The following is an 18,117-nucleotide window of genomic DNA, read 5'->3' as shown; positions in this document are numbered from 1 at the left end:
TTCCAAGAAGAGACACTTGCATGAACAAAGGCGGGATGCTCATGAAGGGGATCACCCTGTGGACAATGAGGCTGTTTTCTTCTCTCTTCTCACCACTGCCATTCCTACAGAGTTTCTTCCCTTAAGCCTCGCCTTTCCTTTTACATGCTTACCTTCTTGCTCACCCATAAACGCAGTGGGGAGGTCATCTTGGTGTGTGCTGGTGTCTGGGTGCTGCCCACGAGCTTGGGTGCTGGGTTTAGGATGTGATTATCCGGGCTGGTGAATGCAGAGGGGTTGTCTGAACTACACTGCCTCTGTCACGGGTGTCGTATGTGCAGAAGGGCCTCATCATGCCTGCTGCACATCCGAAGGATGAGTGTCTTGAGTGCCAGCATAGAGCTTACGTGGTGGGGTAGGGCAGGGCTAGCCGAGTATATTCGCGCTCAAGGGTTCCGAGCGCAGGGGCACCTGGCTGGCTCAGTCGGAAGAGCACCTGACTCTCCATCTCGGGGTGGAGCTAGGCCCCACATAGGACGTCGAAATTACTTAAATAAATAAACTTTTTTTTAAAAGGGGGTGTGTGTCCTGGCGCCAAGCCGGCAAACCCCAGAGGGGGTGGAGCCAGACCAGGGAGAGGCGGGGCTGGGCTGCGGGGCGGAAGCTCGAATCTGGTGGCGGCGGAAGCGCGGCCCTTGCGGGGCAAGATGGCGGCGCCCGGGCGGTCCTAAGGTAAGTAAGGGGTTACGCAGGAGGAACGGACCTCAGGGTTCCCCGGCGGAGGGCTCTGGTACAGGATATCCAGTTCCTTTGTGGGAGCCTCCCCGAGCGTCTTTGCTCTACATTGGAGTGGCCGCGGCCTTTTCGGTGTGGATATCCCGGCCACGGCCCTCCATCCGCAGGCTGCATAAGCTGAGACTCGGTGATTTCTCTGTTGAATCGGGTGGTCCAAAATGTCCGCGACGGCAGAACCCTAGGGGCAGTTGTCCGGCCCGACAGTGTACAAGTCTTGTACTTCTTTGGTGAAATTTAATCCTAAGTGTTTTGCTCTTTTTGATGCGATTGTAAGTGACATTGTTTTCTTAATTTCATTTTCTGATTGTTCTTTTTGCTAGTGTATAGAAATAAAGATGATTTTTATATGTTGATCTTTTGTAAGCCCAAGGTTTTTTTGTTTTTTGTTTTTAATAATTTGAACACCTTTAGGCCAGGCATATTCTCTCCAGTTTGATACAGAATCATTACTCCCTATCCGCCTGGCTCCTGATGTTATTTTTCTTAGATTCCCTACAGTTGTTCCTGAGACTTTTTATCATCCACACATTGTAAACAATCTTCAGTTGGCAGTAAATATTATTAGGCTGATGACATCAAGGAGGCCTAAATAGGGAGGGAATGGCAATAAGGTATGAATGAGAAAGAATGACTTGATGTGAACCTAGGAAGTGTCTTTTTTTTTAAGATTTTATTTATTTATTTGACAGAGAGACAGCAAGAGAGGGAACACAAGCAGGGGAAGTGGGAGAGAGAGAAGCAGGCTTCCCGCCGAGCAGGGAGCCCGATGCAGGGATGACAACCTGAGCCGAAGGCAGATGCTTAACGACTGAGCCACCCAGGCGCCCCAGAAGTGTCTTTTCTGATGCACAATAAAGAGAATCAGGGTTCACTTGCAGAGGGCCCAACAGCTTTATTGTTTGTAGGGTTGAATGAGAGGGAATCCCCACACCAAAGCAGTGCTGGAAAAAATTGCACAAGAGAGGCAGCTGGAGTGTCGAGATGCTGTCGAGACCAAAGCCAGGGGAGTCGGAGGTGGACCTGCTGCGCTTCCAGAGTCAGTTTCTTGCAACTGGTGCAGCTCCAGCAGTACAACTGGTGAAGAAAGGAAATAGGGGAGGTGGCAACTCTAACCCAGACCAGCCTCTGCTGCAGGATCGTCGGGATGTGGTGACACTGGACAGTGAGTGGCTGTGGGTGTGAGGCTGAGAAGGAGAGAGGGTATGGCCTCAGCGTCCTCTCCCTCTTCCTAATGTGGCTGGATTTTCCCCCATCATTATTTCAGACCCTGCATAGTCTCTGTTCCTGCAGCCCCATTTTACATATGAAGAAACTGAGGTTCGCAGAGGTTAAATATCTTGCCCAAGGTGACACAGCTTGAGCCAGGGCCCCACAGCAGCTGCCTTTCTCTCTTTGGTTTCCTCCTGCCCTCAGTCTCTTCCTGGGAAGGAATGAGTATCCTCACATCCGGGTTTTTTTCTTTCTCAGATCTCCCAGATTCGCCCCCGGCTTTAGTTCCTGCTCCCCCAAAGAGAGCTAGACCCAACCCCGGCTGCCCCCTGCCTGAACATGAAGACCCCGAAGAGAGGCTGAACAGGCACGATCAGCACATCACTGCCGTCTTGACTAAGATTATTGTGCGTCTCACCCTGGTTGAGTGGGATGCGGCATCCTGGGGCAGCAAGGATAGTGGGTGGGAGTGGTGAGCCGTATGAGTAGAGGTTGATTCCAGAAAGGTGGGACTTTAACCCCCTGCAGTCAGTTTGGGGCTGCTTTAGAATCACTGTGCCCAAAGAAGCAACGTGGATTCAGAACTCTCTAGAGAGAGATTCTAGTTGTACAGAATTGGGGTTAGTGGGATAGTGCCCAGTCTGGGGAGATCTCAGTATCTTCACTACTTTGTGCTTTGTTGCTGCAGGAACGAGATACAAGTTCAGTGGCAGTGAATCTGCCTGTGCCCAGTGGGGTTGCTTTCCCTCCTGTGTTCCATCGCTCACAGGAGAGACAGGTAGGCAAGGTGCTTAGATGGTACTTAGGAGACATTAGGTGAGCCTCATAGTGCATCTTCCTCAGGCAGATAATCTGAATAATGTTAAGCAATTTTCTTGTTAAGGCAGCACCATGCTAAGCACTTTACACACATTACTTAATCCTCATAACAACCGTGTAAGGTAGGTATCATCATCCCCATTTTTCAGTTGAGGAAACTGAGACGCTGAAAAGATAAGTAACTTGTCCAATGTCACACATCTAATAGAAGAACCAGAAATCCAACCCAAGTTTGTCAGACTTCAAGACCTGTCCTCCTATAGAGCCCTGCTTTTTCTGAGGACTAGGGTTGTGACCCTTGGAGATTAAGCAAGTCCCTTTTATCTCTTTGTTCCAGTGGCCTTAGTGTGCAGAGGTTGAGAGGAAAATGGGGTAGTGAGCATCCGTCACCTGAGTTTTCTTTTTGCCCCATAGGGGAAGTCTGCAATGTCTGGTAAGAGAAGCATCTTTGCCCAAGAAATTGCAGCAAAGAGAGCGTCTGAAGCCAGGGTCCCACCAGTTAGAGAAGCTGTGTCTACCCTGGATCCACCAGAAGGTAAACTGGGGTTGAAGAGACTTGGGCTTGGCCTTTTAGAGTCACCTTGGGGTGTATGTCTTCCCTGCATCAGACAGGAAGGCATATTTAGATGGCATTTGAGCCATCTAAAGAGAAAGCTGTCCCTTATCCCCACTTACAGTATTGAGTATGGGTGGCTTGCGTCTACATCTGGGTCTTAGGTGCAGGGAGAATGCTGGCCATTATTCGATCCTAGGAGGAAGGAGGAGACAGAGGTATTTATCAGAGACTGTAAAATAAAGATGTAGACCAAGATTCCTTTAATGATGCAAATTATTAGCAGAAGAGCAGGGGGAAGTCTTCTGGAAGCAGACAGCTACATGGAGATCCAAGAGAAGAGTCAGAAAGTAGGATGTTTCCCTAACATCCCTCAGAAAGGGGCAAAATGAGTGGAGAGATCTCTACCCAATCCAACCTGTGTTTGTGTTACGGAGGGATAAAGGGGTGTCTCCACTCTGTGCCCGGGAAATCTCTGGGTCCTCCATCTGTCTCCAGGGCTAATGGGATTAGGGACGAGGGCCAGAAGGCCCGGCTGGGGCAAGGCCATGAAACTGATGATACACTTCTTCCAGGGACTGTGTCCTGTGAGGCACTCACACCTCGGGAGCAGGGCTGCCAGCTTCCGTGGGGCAGCCGCGGCTTCCAGGGACCCCATCTGGTCACAGGGAAGGGGCTCAGGAGCCAGGATGCTGAGCAGGAAGCCCGGACCATCCATGAAGAGAACGTAGCAAAACTGCAAGCCATGGCTCCTGACGAGATCCTGCGGGAGCAGCAGCGGTTGCTGGCTCAGCTCGGTATGGCACGCTGGGCCTTCCTGCCGGGATTGGGCTCGGAAGGGGCAGCCACTTACTGCTGAAGGCTTCCTGCAAGGGCCAGGCCTTTGGCTGGGTTGTTGAATGCGTTATTTCATTCTGTCCGCAGACAGTTCCTGTAAGGTAGATAGTACTAGCTTCATTTACTTAGGAAAAAAACCTGAGTCTCACAACTTGAAACTCTCCCCCGGGTCATAGGGCTGGTAAGGAACATGGATGAGATGTAAACCCAGGTCTCTTGGGTCTGCCAGGCCCTGCTTTCAACCACTCTGTTGTGTGTACCGTACTACTCCAGGGTAACGTGCGTTGTATCACGGCTGTGCCCTCTCTGGTACGGCTGTGGCAATGCTCTGTGTGCGATGCTCTGCCGTGCCGTACCTCCTTCCTGGTTTCCGTTCACCACGACAGCAGCACCGAGCCGAGTCAGTCTTGTCCAAAATTCTGTACCTGGCACCTTCATAGAGAGTACTTAGGTTAGGTTCTAGTAAATATTTGTGCGTAAATAAATTAGCTGAAAGTGAAAGAAATTGTTCCCCTAAATGCCTTCTCTTTGGCTCTAGTCGACATTCATTCATTTATTCCACAGTCACTTCCTTTGTGCCTCTAACCTGAAGCCAAGCACAGGGATGGTCAGGAACCTGGGTGGGCCAGGGGACTGTGAAGGATGGAGAGAAGGGTGGGTGGGCAGGCCCCAGTGACAGGTGTGGGTCATTGAGGCCCCAGGAGTGCCCAGGGGGCTCAGGCCAGGGGTGGGAAGGGGCTTGTCCTGGCTGGGGCACCAGTAGATAGGCAGTATTCGGCAGGTGTCAGGTCCACACGAGCCGGCGAGGATCTGCCACCACCTGCTCTCCCTTCCATCCTCTCTAGATCCCAACGTGGTCGCCTTCTTGACGTCTCCCAACCGCACCCATGAGCAAGCAGCAGAGAAGGCCACAGAGCAGCAGAGACCAGGAGGACACTCTGCTGAGGTCACTGGAGACAAACCCCTTGTGCCAACTTCTGCGAGGGAGCCCAGACAGGAAGATGATCTGGATCCAGGAGCCCCAGGTTTGGAGGAAGGGGGACATCTTTGGGGGAATAGAAGTGGAGGAAAGTAACCCTTCTCCTAGGCCTGGCGGATGGAAAACGAGAGAATCTTCTCTGTCCTTGGACATCTAACGTCAGTCTTCATTTGCTGATGTGTATGTTCTTTCTACGTATGCTTCCTGTTTTCTTGTCCTGTTCCTGCTCCTTGTCCCTTTCTCCTGGGAAGTGGCAGCAGGGCGTGACGGCTGGACCCTCCCCCAGCAGATCATCTCCACCCTGCCTTTACACGAGCTGCCCCAGCTCTGGCTCCGTCCACCCCACAGTTTTCTGCCTTTTGCTATCCATGTTGTGGGGGAGATGGCAGGGCCAGGGCGATGGAAGAAGAGGCTGATGCAGGTCTTAACAAACATGCCAGACCTAAAGCAGAGAGGCCAGTGGGAGCACTCATTTCCCAGGACCTGGATTATTTTATTAGTAATTCACAAAAGAAGAAATTGGATTATGAAAGCCAGGAACCTCCTGCCCCTCAGGGAGCTCCAGGCCAGCTGAGCAGGTCAGGTGGGGGTTGAGGGAGAAGGAGGAGAATGTTCCAGAGGTGTGTTTCTGTATCTTGCCCCGCAGAAGCAGGATCGCTGCCCTTCATTGCCCCACTCCCCTGCTTCTTTAGAAGGTCAGCACTAGGCAGTGGAGAACTGTGTTTTCCCTGATACCTATGGTCCTCCCTTCCTCCTCTGCTCCTTCTCTCTCCTCTTCTTTACCTTCTGCTCTTTCTCTTGCCCCTCCCAGCAAGTACGTGGGGTCAGCAGCGGGCTAGAGCCCAGGACTAGGTGTGTTCTGCCGTATCTGAGCTATCCGCCCAGTTCCCAGGAGTCCAGCCCCTGGGCTGTGCCACCTAAGTCTAACTAAAGGCAGAGGCTGCCAGAGCCTTGGGCAGAGGTAGATGTGGCAGCTGCGGGGTAATGGCTGGGACCCCAGGTATCAGTGAGCTGAGCTCCTTAGGGAATACTGTTCTGCTTCCATCTTCCTAGCTCTGGCACTGCCTGTGACCCCCCACAAAGAATGGGTGCACATGGACACCGTGGAGCTGGAGAAGCTCCACTGGACCCAGGATCTGCCTCCGCTCCGGAGGCAGCGGACGCAGGAGGTAAGGAGGGCCAACTGGCCTGCAAGGGGTGGAGCAGGCTGGGAGTGGCCGTGGAAGCTCTGAGGCCACATCACTTCTCCATGTCCCCTTGCCCTCTCTCCCCCATGCTCTTGCACCTGAACTCGGGCCCTTTTCTTCCCTGGAGCTTGAGGAACATTTCTCCTTTGCACTCCTCCTCTCCTCATCAGCCTGCCTGGCCCCTGGGGTCAAGGGAGTTCCATTTCCACTCCCGGGTAGAATCAGGACCGAGGTCTGGGATGAAAGGCGAGGAGTGCGTATAGGGAAGTTGCCATGTCCCCAGCCTATAGTCTTTTTTTCTCTTCCCATTAGAGGATGCAGGCCCGATTTAATCTTCAGGGAGAGCTACTGGCCCCCGATGTGGACCTGCCCACCCATCTGGGCCTGCACCACCATGGAGAAGAGGCAGAGGTGAGGCATGGGGCCTAGGGAGGACTGGGCAGCTCTCAGCAAGTGCTTTTATCAACCATATGGAAGAGGACCTCTGGTCAGTTACCTTGGACCTTCTGTGTAGCCTATTCCATTTCATGGCCTTGCTGTCCATAGGTTCTTAGGCTCAAAATGTTTCTCCTCGTTCCTTCGCATTCCAGTCAGTTGCCTGAACTTGCCAGTTTTACGTCTGTCACCTCCCCTGGTACTTTCTCGAGAAGAGGCTTGCTCCCTCTTTGTTCAGTCGCCATGTCTTCCCATCCATCCATCATGGGGCTGCCATACTGATTCCCTCTGGCCCAGCCCAGGCCATGCCTTGCCTTGCCTTGGAAAGTTTCCTGGCTCCCTTCTGCTCACAGAATCGTCATGGCTGCTTAGCCTGGCAAGACAGTCCTTCAGCAGTCTTTCCCTGCTGACCCTAGAGCTCTGCCTTCTCACCCCTGCAACACCACTGTGGTGCTCTCCCTCCTCACATACAGCGTGCGATCAAGGACCTCCAGGCCATGGAAGCTCCACCCACCTGCTGAGACCACATTACTTTTCCATATCCCCCTTTTCTCTCTCTCCTATTCTCTTGTTGCAAGTTAAACACGGATTACTGCATTCCTCCCTTTCTGCTTTATGCCGTGGTTACTTGTGTGCAAATCTTACCTTCTTTACCAGTTTGAGGATCCATCTATGGAGAGAAGAGGCAAGAGAGGGGCGCCTGGGTGGCTCAGTCGTTAAGCGTCTGCCTTTGGCTCAGGTCATGATCCCAGGGTCCTGGGATCGAGCCCCACATCGGGCTCCCTGCTCAGTGGGAAGCCTGCTTCTCCCTCTCCCACTCCCCCTGCTTGCGTTCCCTCTCTCGCTGTCTCTCTCTGTCAAATAAATAAAATCTTAAAAAAAAAAGAAAAAAAGAGGCAAAAGATATTACTTACTTAACTTTGTCTTCCCCTTGACAGCTAACTCAGTGCCTAGAATATAGGGGTTTCTGTGTATTAGTTGGGGGGTGCTGCCCTGTGTGTTGGCTCCTTCTGACATCTTGTCCCTGCCCCAGAGAGCAGGGTACTCCCTGCAGGAGCTCTTCCACCTGACGCGCAGCCAGGTGTCCCAGCAGAGAGCATTAGCCCTGCACGTGTTGGCCCAGGTCATCGGCAGGGTGAGTGGACTGCCTGCCCCCATGCCTCACCCTCTCCGACCCCAACCTTGGACTTCCCCACCTCCTGTCCTTTTCGTTCGAGCCCAGGAGCCCATACAGCAGCTCTCTCTGGGGCAGACTGGGAATGGGACAAACCCAGGGTCATAGGTGGGCAAATGAAGGGTTTAGGACAGAGACTTTGTAACTTCAACAACTCCAGCAAGGTTTTCCCCTGTCCCCAAGGCCCAGGCTGGTGAGTTTGGGGACCGGCTAGTGGGCAGTGTCTTGCGCCTCCTTTTGGATGCTGGTTTCCTCTTCCTGCTGCGCTTCTCCCTGGATGACAGAGTGGATGGGGTCATCGCAGCTGCCGTCCGGGCTCTTCGGGCTCTGCTGGTGGCTCCTGGAGATGAGGTACGCAGAGATAGCAATGGGGCTTTGAGGCATCAGGGTCCCTGCCCCTGCTGCTGGGCACACCCTCCCTGCAAAGGCTTTGCCAAGCAGAGCAGAGAACGGGATGGCAGTGTCACTGTCTTCTCTCCTAAGAGCCCCAAAGCCCAGCAGCCTTGCCTTTCTATTCTTGGTGTGAGGTTTCTGCTGACTACTCCTGGGCCCTCTTTCCGGGCCTGACTCCTTCCTCTTCTTCCCACCCTTCTCTTCCCTATGGCAGGAGCTCCTCGACAGCACCTTCTCCTGGTACCATGGAGCTTTGGTGTTCCCTCTGATGCCCAGCCAGGAAGACAAGGAGGACGATGAGGAGGAAGATGAAGAACTTCCAGCAGAGAAAGCAAAAAGGAAGAGCCCTGAGGAAGGAAGCCAGCCTCCATCTGACCTGGCTCGACATGACGTCATCAAGGTAAAGATGCTGGGGCAGCTGCACCTGTCCCACGACCTTGAGGGCAAGCACATCTTTTTGGGGTCGGCGGGGGGGGTGGTACAGAGCGAGAGAGAGAGAGAATCCAAGCAGATTCCATGCCCAGGGCAGAGCCCGATGTGGGGCTCGATCCCACAACCCTGAGATCATGACCTGAGCCAAAATCAAGAGTCGGATGCTCAACCTACTGCACCACCTCAGTGCCCCCATAGGCAAGCACATCTTAGGCAAGAAGGGTCATCAAGGCTGGGGGCCCAGCTGCGTTTTGCACTGGGTTTATCTCTCTGATCACCAGGGGCTTCTGGCTACCAACCTGCTGCCTCGGCTGCGCTACGTGCTAGAGGTGACCTGCCCCGCACCTTCTGTGGTCCTGGACATCCTGGCTGTGCTCATCCGTCTGGCCCGGCATTCCCTGGAGTCAGCCACAAGGGTGAGAAAGAGAGAGAAGGAGACAAGGACTGGGCAAAGAGCCTAGCTGAGCCTGGGCCTGACCCTCAGCCTCCCTGCCTCCCTTTTCTTCCTGTCCCCCACAGGTCCTGGAGTGCCCTCGGCTAATAGAGACCGTGGTTCGAGAGTTCCTGCCCACTAGCTGGTCCCCCATAGGGGCGGGGCCTGCCCCCAGTCTACACAAAATGCCTTGTGCCACTGCCATGAAACTACTTCGTGTCCTGGCCTCGGCTGGTAGGAATATTGCTGCCCGGCTGGTGAGCAGGACAAAGGTCAAGGGATGAGGGCCTTATGACCGGGCTGGTTGGGGTCTAAGCATGGCCTCTGGACTCCGGGTAACTGGCTCACGCCATCTTCCTCTTCATCTCTGATCCAGTTGCTCTGAAACGCAACAGGAACCACCAGCCAGGAACCTAGTCACCTGGAGTCTGGTGTATCCTATAGGCCTACTGTGCTTTCGTTACCTGAAGGGAGGGCTCCCTCTTCCCTGGACCCAGACCAGAAGAGCCACATAGAGATGGGCATCCATCACCCATAGCCAAGTCACCCTAGAAAAGGTGCCTAGCAAGTGCTCGCTGAAAGGAAGGAGGGGAGGGAGGGAGGGATGGATGAGGTAGTTTCATCCTGGCCCACAGTTAAGACCCCGTGGCCCAAGAGGGGCCTGGAACGGGCTGAGTTGAGGCCATCGCCATAGTAAGAGAACCTGAGGCCACTTGGGCCCCCAGGGGAATGGGATGTCCAGACTCTGCCCTCTTGCCCTCAGTTGAGCAGCTTTGATCTCCGGAGCCACCTGTGCCGCTTTATAGCAGAGGCTCCCCAGGAAATGGCCTTGCCCCCAGAGGAAGCCGAGACGCTGAGCACTGAGGCCTTCCGTCTGTGGGCTGTGGCTGCCTCCTATGGCCAGGGAGGTGACCTTTACAGGTGAGGAGAGACGGGAGGAGGCTCCTTTGTAGATCCCTCCAGTTCTGCACTCGGGCCTCATCTGATGACCCAGCCTTGCTCAAGGTGTCCGGCTCAGAGGGAGGCTGAAAATGAGGAGAGGATTCTGGGAGGAATGAAGAAAGCCTGGGGGCCAGGACTAGCCAGTGGGATAGTAGAACAAAGCTGAGGTAACCACATTCTGTGCACAACAGCCTTAGCAGCTTGCTGAAATCCAATTTAAATCCCCTGTTGGGAGGAGGCCTGGAAGGTCTACCTCTTTCCCTTCGGCCCCCAGCCTTCCTTCCCTCTGAAGCCTTCTAAGAGTGCCCAGCCCTGGAGCCTCTCCCTCCTGAGCTTCCTTAAGCAGCCTGCAGATTCCTGGGGCAGTGCCCTGCCTTGTGTCTTCCGTCTCCACGTCCAGGGTCTCCAAAAGACAATAACTGTTCTTCCCCAGGGAGCTGTACCCAGTGCTGATGCGGGCCCTGCAGGCTGTGCCAGCGGAGCTCAGCACCCAGCCCCCTCGGCCCCTGTCGGTGCAGCGGATAGCCTCCTTGCTCACTCTCCTCGCCCAGCTGACCCTGGCCGCCAGCAGCACCGCGCCTGAGCCCAGCAGGTGGGTTGTAGCTCTGAGCTCCGGAACAGGCAGAAGCACTCCTCCAGAGGGAGAGGGTGGGTAGAGCTTGTGGGGGCGTCGAGACAGCCAGACCTTCACTGTGACCCGTTCTGGCACTCCTGTAGTGATGCTGCTGGGGCCAGTGTGTCGGCCACCCCTTCCTCGATCACTTGGACACAGGTGTCCGGGCTCCAGCCTCTTGTGGAGCCCTGTCTAAGACAGACCTTGAAGTTGCTGCCCAGACCTGAGATGTGGCAGGCCCTGAGCCCAGTGCCCACTGCCTGCCTGCTCTTCCTGGATGCATACTACCAAGCCTGGAGCCAGCAGGTGAGTGTGGCCTGCCCGCCTTCCTCTGTGCCCTGGGTGCCTGCCTCCCTCTTCACACACCACCCTCTATCTCCCTCTCCGTTTCCACTTCTCCACCCTTATTTCCCCATTCCACTTTTTCCTACTCTCCGCCTTATTCCTCCCACCTTTCTTCCTTTTTCTCTCTTCACATCCATTGGAGCTGCCAAGGAGCTGTGTTGGTGGGGACCAGAGACCCCCAAGCAGCGGCTCTGTCTCAGAGCCTTCCATGCTCTGAGTACAGTGGGTGACGGAGCAACCTCGGGGTCTTTTCTCTCTCCAGAGGGTCAGAAGGCAGAAGCCTCCAAACCCTGACTCTTGGGCTCTTAGAGTAATAGGCTTGGCCTGGGGACCCAGGGTCTAGGAGAATGGGTGTCTTGGGCTGTCAGCTCAGTGAGCCCCTTGGTTCTCCAGCCAAGCCTGTGCCCAGGGGATTGGCTTCAGGATATGGAGCGCCTGTCGGAGAGCCTGCTGCTACCCTTGCTGTGCACACCCACTCTGAGCAGCCTGTGGGATTCTCTTGGGTATGTACTCTGGGGGGGGGGGGGTGGGAGGGGTTGTGGTTGGGGGGTAGGGGTAGTAGGGAAGAGGCCGTTTCTCTCCCTCTGGGACTCCTAGGCCTAGCTCCCTCATCCATCCTGAGTAGAACCTCTCAGCCAGAGGAAACCTGAATCCCTAGCAGGCAGCACTTGAGGGCTCTGAGGAATGTGGGTGCTGGTCTACGTAGCCAGGTTCCTACTGGCCTTGGTCTCTGACCAAGCAGCTCTTTTCCAGCCTGGCACATATCAGGCCAGAGCCCCCCTCAGCTTCTTCATTCTGCCTCCAGGAGCTGCTCCCCTCTCTGCAACCCGCAGTTTTGTGTTCGGGCCCCTGAAGCTCTCCCCAGCCTCGTGTCACTGGGCAGCACAGGAGGCCACCCCTCTCTCAGTCTGGCTGGCTCAGCCTCACCATTCCCATTCCTCACTGCCCTTCTCTCTCTTTTCAACACCTTGGCTCGGATCCACAAAGGGCTATGTGACCAGGTGAGACCTAGGCACCTGGTTAGGGGTCAGGCGGGGGTGGGGGGGGCATGGAGGGCCAAGATGGGAAGAGTCAGAGCAAAAGGTACCACTTGGGGAAGGGAGGTGTCTCCCTGCCAGCCCCCATTTCTGTGAGTTTCTCTGGGGAGGGGGCAGCCACCTGAGGAACCCCAGGAAAGATCAAAGTCACCTTTAGATCTGAACAAGCTTGCTTTTGTTCAGCTGGCTGCCGTACTGGCCGCGCCAGGACTCCAGAACTACTTCCTCCAGTGTTTGGCTCCCATGGCTGCCCCATACCTCACACCCTTCTCTGCGTGGGCCTTGCGCCATGAGTACCACCTGCAATACCTGGCACTCATCCTGGCCCAGAGAGCGGTGGGTACACCCCAGCCCCCCATACCTCTGTCCTTTCCCCCCCATCCCCCCCCCCGCCAGCTTTTTGGAACCCGTGCTACTTCCGGCAATCCATGCACATGCTCCTCTGCTCTAGACATGCCCAGGGTCTGTGCAGCTATCCTCTCTGCACGTAACCCCACATCTCTCTGCTCTGTCCCCTCTCACACCCCCGCCCAACCCCCCGCTTCTCTGTTCACAGGCAACAGTCCAGCCAGATCTGGCAATCAACGCTGCCCTCCATCATAGTATGGTCTTGGCCCTGCTGGGCCGACTGTTGCCTGGAAGTGAGCACCTTGCCCATGAGCTACTGCTGAGCTGTGTATTCCGTCTGGAGTTCCTCCCGTGAGTCCAGGGTTGGTGACATCAGCTCAGCCCTTTGAGAGGCTGCTGTGGTTGTTGACGGAGGAGCCCTGAATTCGGAGCCAGGAGACCTGGGTTTAATCCGCTTTCTTCTATGGATCGTGCTTTACGTGTCAGAGTTTCCATTTCTCATCAGTAAAGCGGGGATGAAGATAACCACACTAGAGAATTATAATAATGAGATTTCCGAGTGACCATCAGGCTAAGAAGTGGCGTATGAATTCGCTGTACACACGGAACAGCTAGCAGGGACCGAGTGCTGACTCTGTACCTGGCCGCTTCTTAAGTATTTCTGTTGTTTTTCCTCTGTACTGTGAGATTGTATTATCATCCCCATTTTACTGTGAGGAAACAGGCCCAGAGAAGCCCCGTCAGCCTGGCCCTAAGCAGCAGACTGTGGTGCCCACCCTCCCGACTGCAGCTAGTGATTAGGGAACACGGAGGGGCAGGACTGGACCTGGGGCCCCTGGGAAGCCCTGGAGAGCCGGCATGGCGTTCGGAGCGCTGTGGTTTGAGCGCTCACTTTTGCCCTTTGGGTTCTGTTGCAGGGAAAGAGCATCAGGGGGTCCGGAGGCAGCCGACTTCTCTGACCGGCTGTCCTTAGGGAGCGGCAAGGACTCAGGGTGTGGGCGAGGGATTCTGCTGGCTCAGGCCTGCCAGGACCTCCCCAGCATCCGCAGCTGCTACCTGACCCACTGCTCTCTGGCCCGAGCCAGCCTGCTGGCCTCACAGGCCTTGTACCGAGGGGAGCTCCAGCGAGTCCCAGGCCTGCTGCTCCCTGTGCCTAAGGAGCCGCTGCTGCCCACCGACTGGCCTTTCCTGCCACTGATCCGTCTCTACCACCAGGCCTCAGACGCTCCCTCGGGGCTCCCTCCTGCTGACACTGTAGGCACGGCTCTGCGGGCTCTGCAGTGGGTGCTAGTCCTGGAGAGCTGGCGCCCCCAGGCCCTCTGGGCCGTGCCTCCTGCCGCCCGCCTGGCACGGCTCATGTGTGTGTTCCTGGTGGACAGCGAACTGTTCCGGGAGACCCCAGTACGACATCTGGTGGCCGCCCTCCTGGCCCGGCTCTGCCAGCCTAAGGTCCTGCCGGACCTCAAGCTGGATTGCCCACTTCCTGGCCTGGCATCTTTCCCTGACCTCTATGCCAGCTTCCTGGAGCATTTTGAGGCTGTCTCTTATGGGGACCACCTCTTTGGAGCCCTGGTTCTCCTTCCCCTGCAGCGCCGGTTCAGCGTCACTTTGCGCCTCGCCCTCTTCGGGGAGCATGTGGGAGCCTTGCGAGCTCTGGGCCTGCCTCTTACCCAGGTACTTTCTCAGCCCAGCAGAGCCTGCCATGGCCTTCCTGTACTGGGCCTGGGGGGCAGTCCTGAGCAGTGGGGAGCTTTGGTGGGCCTCAGGTTTCTAATTTTACTTCTGGGGAATTTTGAGGAGATTAAGAGAATCCATGAAAAGAGTTTAACAGGGTATCTGGCATACAGTATGTATTGGTTATTATTAACAAGCCACAACTCATTGCTCGGTGCCACAGTCTAGATAAGAGACGTAGTAAAGACCAATATAGTTCTAAATTATTCACATTTTAGATGTTAGGCCAGGATTCAGGAAAGGGAAGGATCAAAGTGGGCTTCCCGTAAGGAGAAAGCTTTGGGGAAGAAGCAGGGATTGACTTGGGCACTGAAGGTTGGGTAGAATTTGATGTTGAGGATGAAGGAACAGAATGTCCCTAGTGGAGCACCATCAGCAAAAGCTCAGAGGCAGGAAGGAATATAACAGGGTTGGAAGACAGAGGAGCCAGATTTCAGTTTAGGAACTTAATGGAAACAAGGCTAATAAAGTCTTAGAGGGCCTCAAAAATCAGGCTAAAGGGTTTTAAACATATAAGCTGTAGAGAATTAACTTTTTTAAGGTTTGGTTTTTTATTTTCATTATAACTTATTCTGGTAAACTTAAGTGTTTTAATAAATACATTTAACATGTATATAAAATAAGTTATATAAAGAACTAAAAAGACAATATAAAATATTTTTAAGAATTAAAAAGAACGGGGCGCCTGGGTGTCTCAGATGGTTAAGCATCCGCCTTCAGCTTAGGTCATGATCCCGGGGTCCTGGGATTGAGCTCTGAATTAGGCTCCCTGCTCAGCGGGGAGCCTGCTTCTCCCTCTGCCTCTCTCTGTCTCTCCTGAATAAATAAATAAAATCTTTAAAAAAAAAAAGAATTCAAAAGAACAGGGACACCTGGGTGGCTCAGCCGGTTAAGCATCTGCCTTCGGCTCAGGTCATGATCTCTGGGGCCTGGGATCAAGCCCCACATCGGGCTCCCTGCTCAGTGGGGAGTCTGCTTCTCCCTCTGCCCCTCCCCCTACTCGTGCTCTATCTCTCTCTCAAATAAATAAAATCTTTGGGAGAAAAAAAAAATTAAAAAGAACATTATGGTCATCTATAATCCCACTGCCCAGTAACTGTTTTGATTTTGATTTATCTTTTTTTAGTCTTTATATGTAAATATATATTTTTATAAAATTGGGATCCCTGCATAATGTTTTCTTCGTTTAACATTACATAATAAGCATTTCCCAATCATTAAATATTCTAAGAAATTAACATTTTTTATTACATTATAATCCATTGTGTAGGTGCATCCTTTTATCAGAACCCCTTGGTGGGCATGACAATTGTTTCTAATTTTCTGCTATTTGAAGTAACACTATGATAAACACCACTGGGTATAAACTTTATCTCTTTCTCTCTTTTTTTTTTTAAAGTTTTTTTTTGTGTTTTTTTTTAAAGATTTTATTTATTTGAGAGAGAGAATGAGAGAGAGAGAGAGAGCATGAGAGGGGGGAGGGTCAGAGGGAGAAGCAGACTCCCTGCTGAGCAGGGAGCCCGATGCGGTACTCAATCCCAGGACTCCAGGATCATGACCTGAGCCGAAGGCAGTCGCCCAACCAACTGAGCCACCCAGGCGCCCTATCTCTTTCTCTTATAATCATTTTTTTCTTTTTCTTTTATTTAAAGGTTTTAGTGTTTTTTTTAAAGATTTTATTTATTTATTTGAGAGAGAGAGAGAGCATGAGAGGGGGGAGGGTCAGAGGGAGAAGCAGACTCCCCGCCGAGCAGAGAGCCCGATGTGGGACTCGATCCCGGGACTCCAGGATCATGACCTGAGCCAAAGGCAGTCGCTTAACCAACTGAGCCACCCAGGCACCCTTTTCTTTTATTTTTTAAAGTAATCTCTGCATCCAGTGTGGGGCTCAAACTCACAACCCCGAGATCAAGAGTTGCATGTTGTACCAACTGAGCCAGCCAGGTGCCCCTCTCGTAATCATTTCTGCATGGAATTAAGAGTGATTTTTTTTTTTTTTTAGAGAGTTAACTGGTCCAAAGAAAATGAACTTCTGAAAGGTTTCATAATATGATTGAGCAGTTGAATGTGATATTTTGAAAGTTTTAATTTTAAGCAGATTAAACAAGTAGTGGTAGGCAGTAGAAATTCACTACTATTTCCCAATTTCCCAGTTTCCTTTGCTTCCCAGCTCTTTAGTCTTTAACCTCAGTCCTTGTGATAGACAGAAATGGATGTCTGTCCAGGACCTTATCTCTGCCCTCATGGTTTGGCTCAGGTGACCATCAAGCATCCACCCTGTTGTCCTGTGATACAGATTCCCACCCTCACCCTCAGCATGTCTCATTGCCCCTATCACAGTTGCCTGTGTCCTTGGACTACTATACAGAGCCTCCTGAAGATAACCTGGCCCTCCTTCAGCTCTACTTCCGGGCCCTGGTTACGGGTGCTCTCTGTCCACGTTGGTGCCCTGTGCTCTATGCTGTGGCCGTGGCCCATGTCAACAGCTTCATCTTCTCCCAGGACCCCAAGAGCTCAGTAAGTTACTTCTCCATCTCCAGAGGGAGGAAGAGAGACTGCGACTGAGCTGCCTCTGGGTCAGCTGGGCAAGAGAGGAGGGTCGGATGAGGCCGGTGATGGGTGTCAGCCCTTGGCCCTTGGCCCAAGTGCCATCTCTCCCTCCCTCTTCTGCCTCTAGGATGAGGTAAAGGCTGCCCGCAGGAGCCTGCTGCAGAAAACTTGGCTGCTGGCAGATGAGGTAGGATGGGGCACATCCCGGAGGGGGGTAAAATAGGTCTTGGGGGTGGCAGAGATTTCAACAGGATCTCAGTACCTACTTCACAAAGTTTCTTCCCTTTTTGCAGGTTCTCCGGCGGCACCTTCTCCACTATAAGCTCCCTAATTCTGCCCTCCCAGAAGGCTTTGAGCTATATCCCCAGTTGCCCTCTCTGCGCCAGCAGTACCTCCAGAGACTGACCTCAGGGATGCTCCAGAATGGGGTGTCAGAGGCCTAGTAGAGTTGCTACAGATGAAGACATGGATACATTCTGCTGGGGTTCACCAGCACATGCCTGGCCAGACAAAAGGATTTTGTGTACTAAGGGTGCACAGGAGACAGGAGCAGAAGACTTGCCTTCCTGGGAACAGGCCGTTTGAGCTTTTTTGGAGCAGGGTGAGCCCTACCATTATATCCTGATGTCTGAAGTTCAGTTTCTGAGAGTCTGTACTGGGAGTGAAGGGTGACTTAACTATTTACCCCTCTTTTGGGGCTAAGACAAACTATGGACATTTCTCCTTCCCCTGCCCCAGACCAAGATATATGAATGCTACAGATGTGTAGTGAAATAAAAAAATTTTTTTATCTCCTAGGAATCTGATTTGGACTGATTTCAGACATGGTACTTCAGGATTGGTAATGGAGGGATGGATTATCCCAGGGGAGAAGCAGGACTTCTGTGAGAGATGGGGGAAGTAAAACCTAAGTCCACACGTGGGACAATGAAAGTGTGGGTCCCAGTTCTGGAATAGAGCCAGGCCAGGGTAATGCTCTTGGGAAGGGGTACTTCTTAAAGGACTCTCGGCAGTCCACTTGGAGTATAAGTATCCTTAGTGAGGTCAGCATCTTGTCTCCTTACAGTCCATTAACTGCTATCCTGAGATATGAAGAAACCAAAAGCCAGACTGCGCGGTAGCTGTCTGTCTTAATCTTTTTTTTTTTTTTTAAGATTTTTATTTATTTACTTGACAGAAAGAGAGATAGTGAGAGAGGGAACACAAGCAGGGTGAGAGGGAGAGGGAGAAGCAGGCTTCCCACCGAGCAGGGAGCCCGATGCGGGGCTCGATCCCAGGACCCCGGGATCATGACCTGAGCCGAAGGCAGACGCTTAACGACTG

General features: G+C 53.2%; 1 protein-coding gene and 1 long non-coding RNA gene across 6 annotated transcripts; one reads left to right on the top strand and one right to left on the bottom strand.

The window, feature by feature from the left end:
• The first annotated feature begins 661 nt into the window (after positions 1–661).
• RPAP1 (RNA polymerase II associated protein 1) lies at positions 662–17,862 on the top strand. Of its 5 annotated transcripts, XR_003515919.1 has the most exons (26): positions 662–711; positions 1,680–1,936; positions 2,242–2,390; positions 2,672–2,761; positions 3,217–3,337; positions 3,931–4,152; positions 5,038–5,217; positions 6,225–6,340; positions 6,671–6,769; positions 7,827–7,928; positions 8,151–8,318; positions 8,575–8,760; positions 9,074–9,208; positions 9,312–9,482; positions 9,989–10,146; positions 10,601–10,759; positions 10,885–11,086; positions 11,519–11,628; positions 11,931–12,126; positions 12,346–12,498; positions 12,719–12,861; positions 13,428–14,184; positions 16,585–16,761; positions 16,922–16,981; positions 17,088–17,395; positions 17,593–17,862. XR_003515919.1 is itself a non-coding variant. In XM_027571947.1 (25 exons), exons 2-25 carry the CDS (start codon positions 1,756–1,758, stop codon positions 17,235–17,237), a joined length of 4,185 nt encoding a protein of 1,394 aa, XP_027427748.1. In that variant the 5' UTR covers positions 662–711; positions 1,680–1,755; the 3' UTR covers positions 17,238–17,586. The 5 variants fall into 5 exon arrangements, 3 of the variants coding, with proteins under 3 accessions (XP_027427748.1, XP_027427750.1, XP_027427749.1); XR_003515920.1 differs by lacking the exon at positions 17,593–17,862 and having other exon boundaries at positions 16,613–16,761; positions 17,088–17,169; XM_027571947.1 differs by lacking the exon at positions 17,593–17,862 and having other exon boundaries at positions 17,088–17,586.
• LOC113910107 lies at positions 3,985–7,963 on the bottom strand. Its single transcript, XR_003515921.1, has 5 exons — positions 7,708–7,963; positions 7,439–7,463; positions 4,453–4,624; positions 4,209–4,286; positions 3,985–4,118 (listed from the first exon to the last, which is right to left on the bottom strand). It is a non-coding gene; the product is annotated as an uncharacterized LOC113910107 (long non-coding RNA).
• Positions 17,863–18,117: the final 255 nt, after the last annotated feature.

This window comes from Zalophus californianus, chromosome 6 (assembly GCF_009762305.2).
Source record: "Zalophus californianus isolate mZalCal1 chromosome 6, mZalCal1.pri.v2, whole genome shotgun sequence".
Taxonomy (NCBI): Eukaryota; Metazoa; Chordata; class Mammalia; order Carnivora; family Otariidae; genus Zalophus; species Zalophus californianus.
The sequence above is the reverse complement of the archived record's forward strand: the minus strand, read 5'-3'. Positions and strand labels throughout refer to the sequence as shown.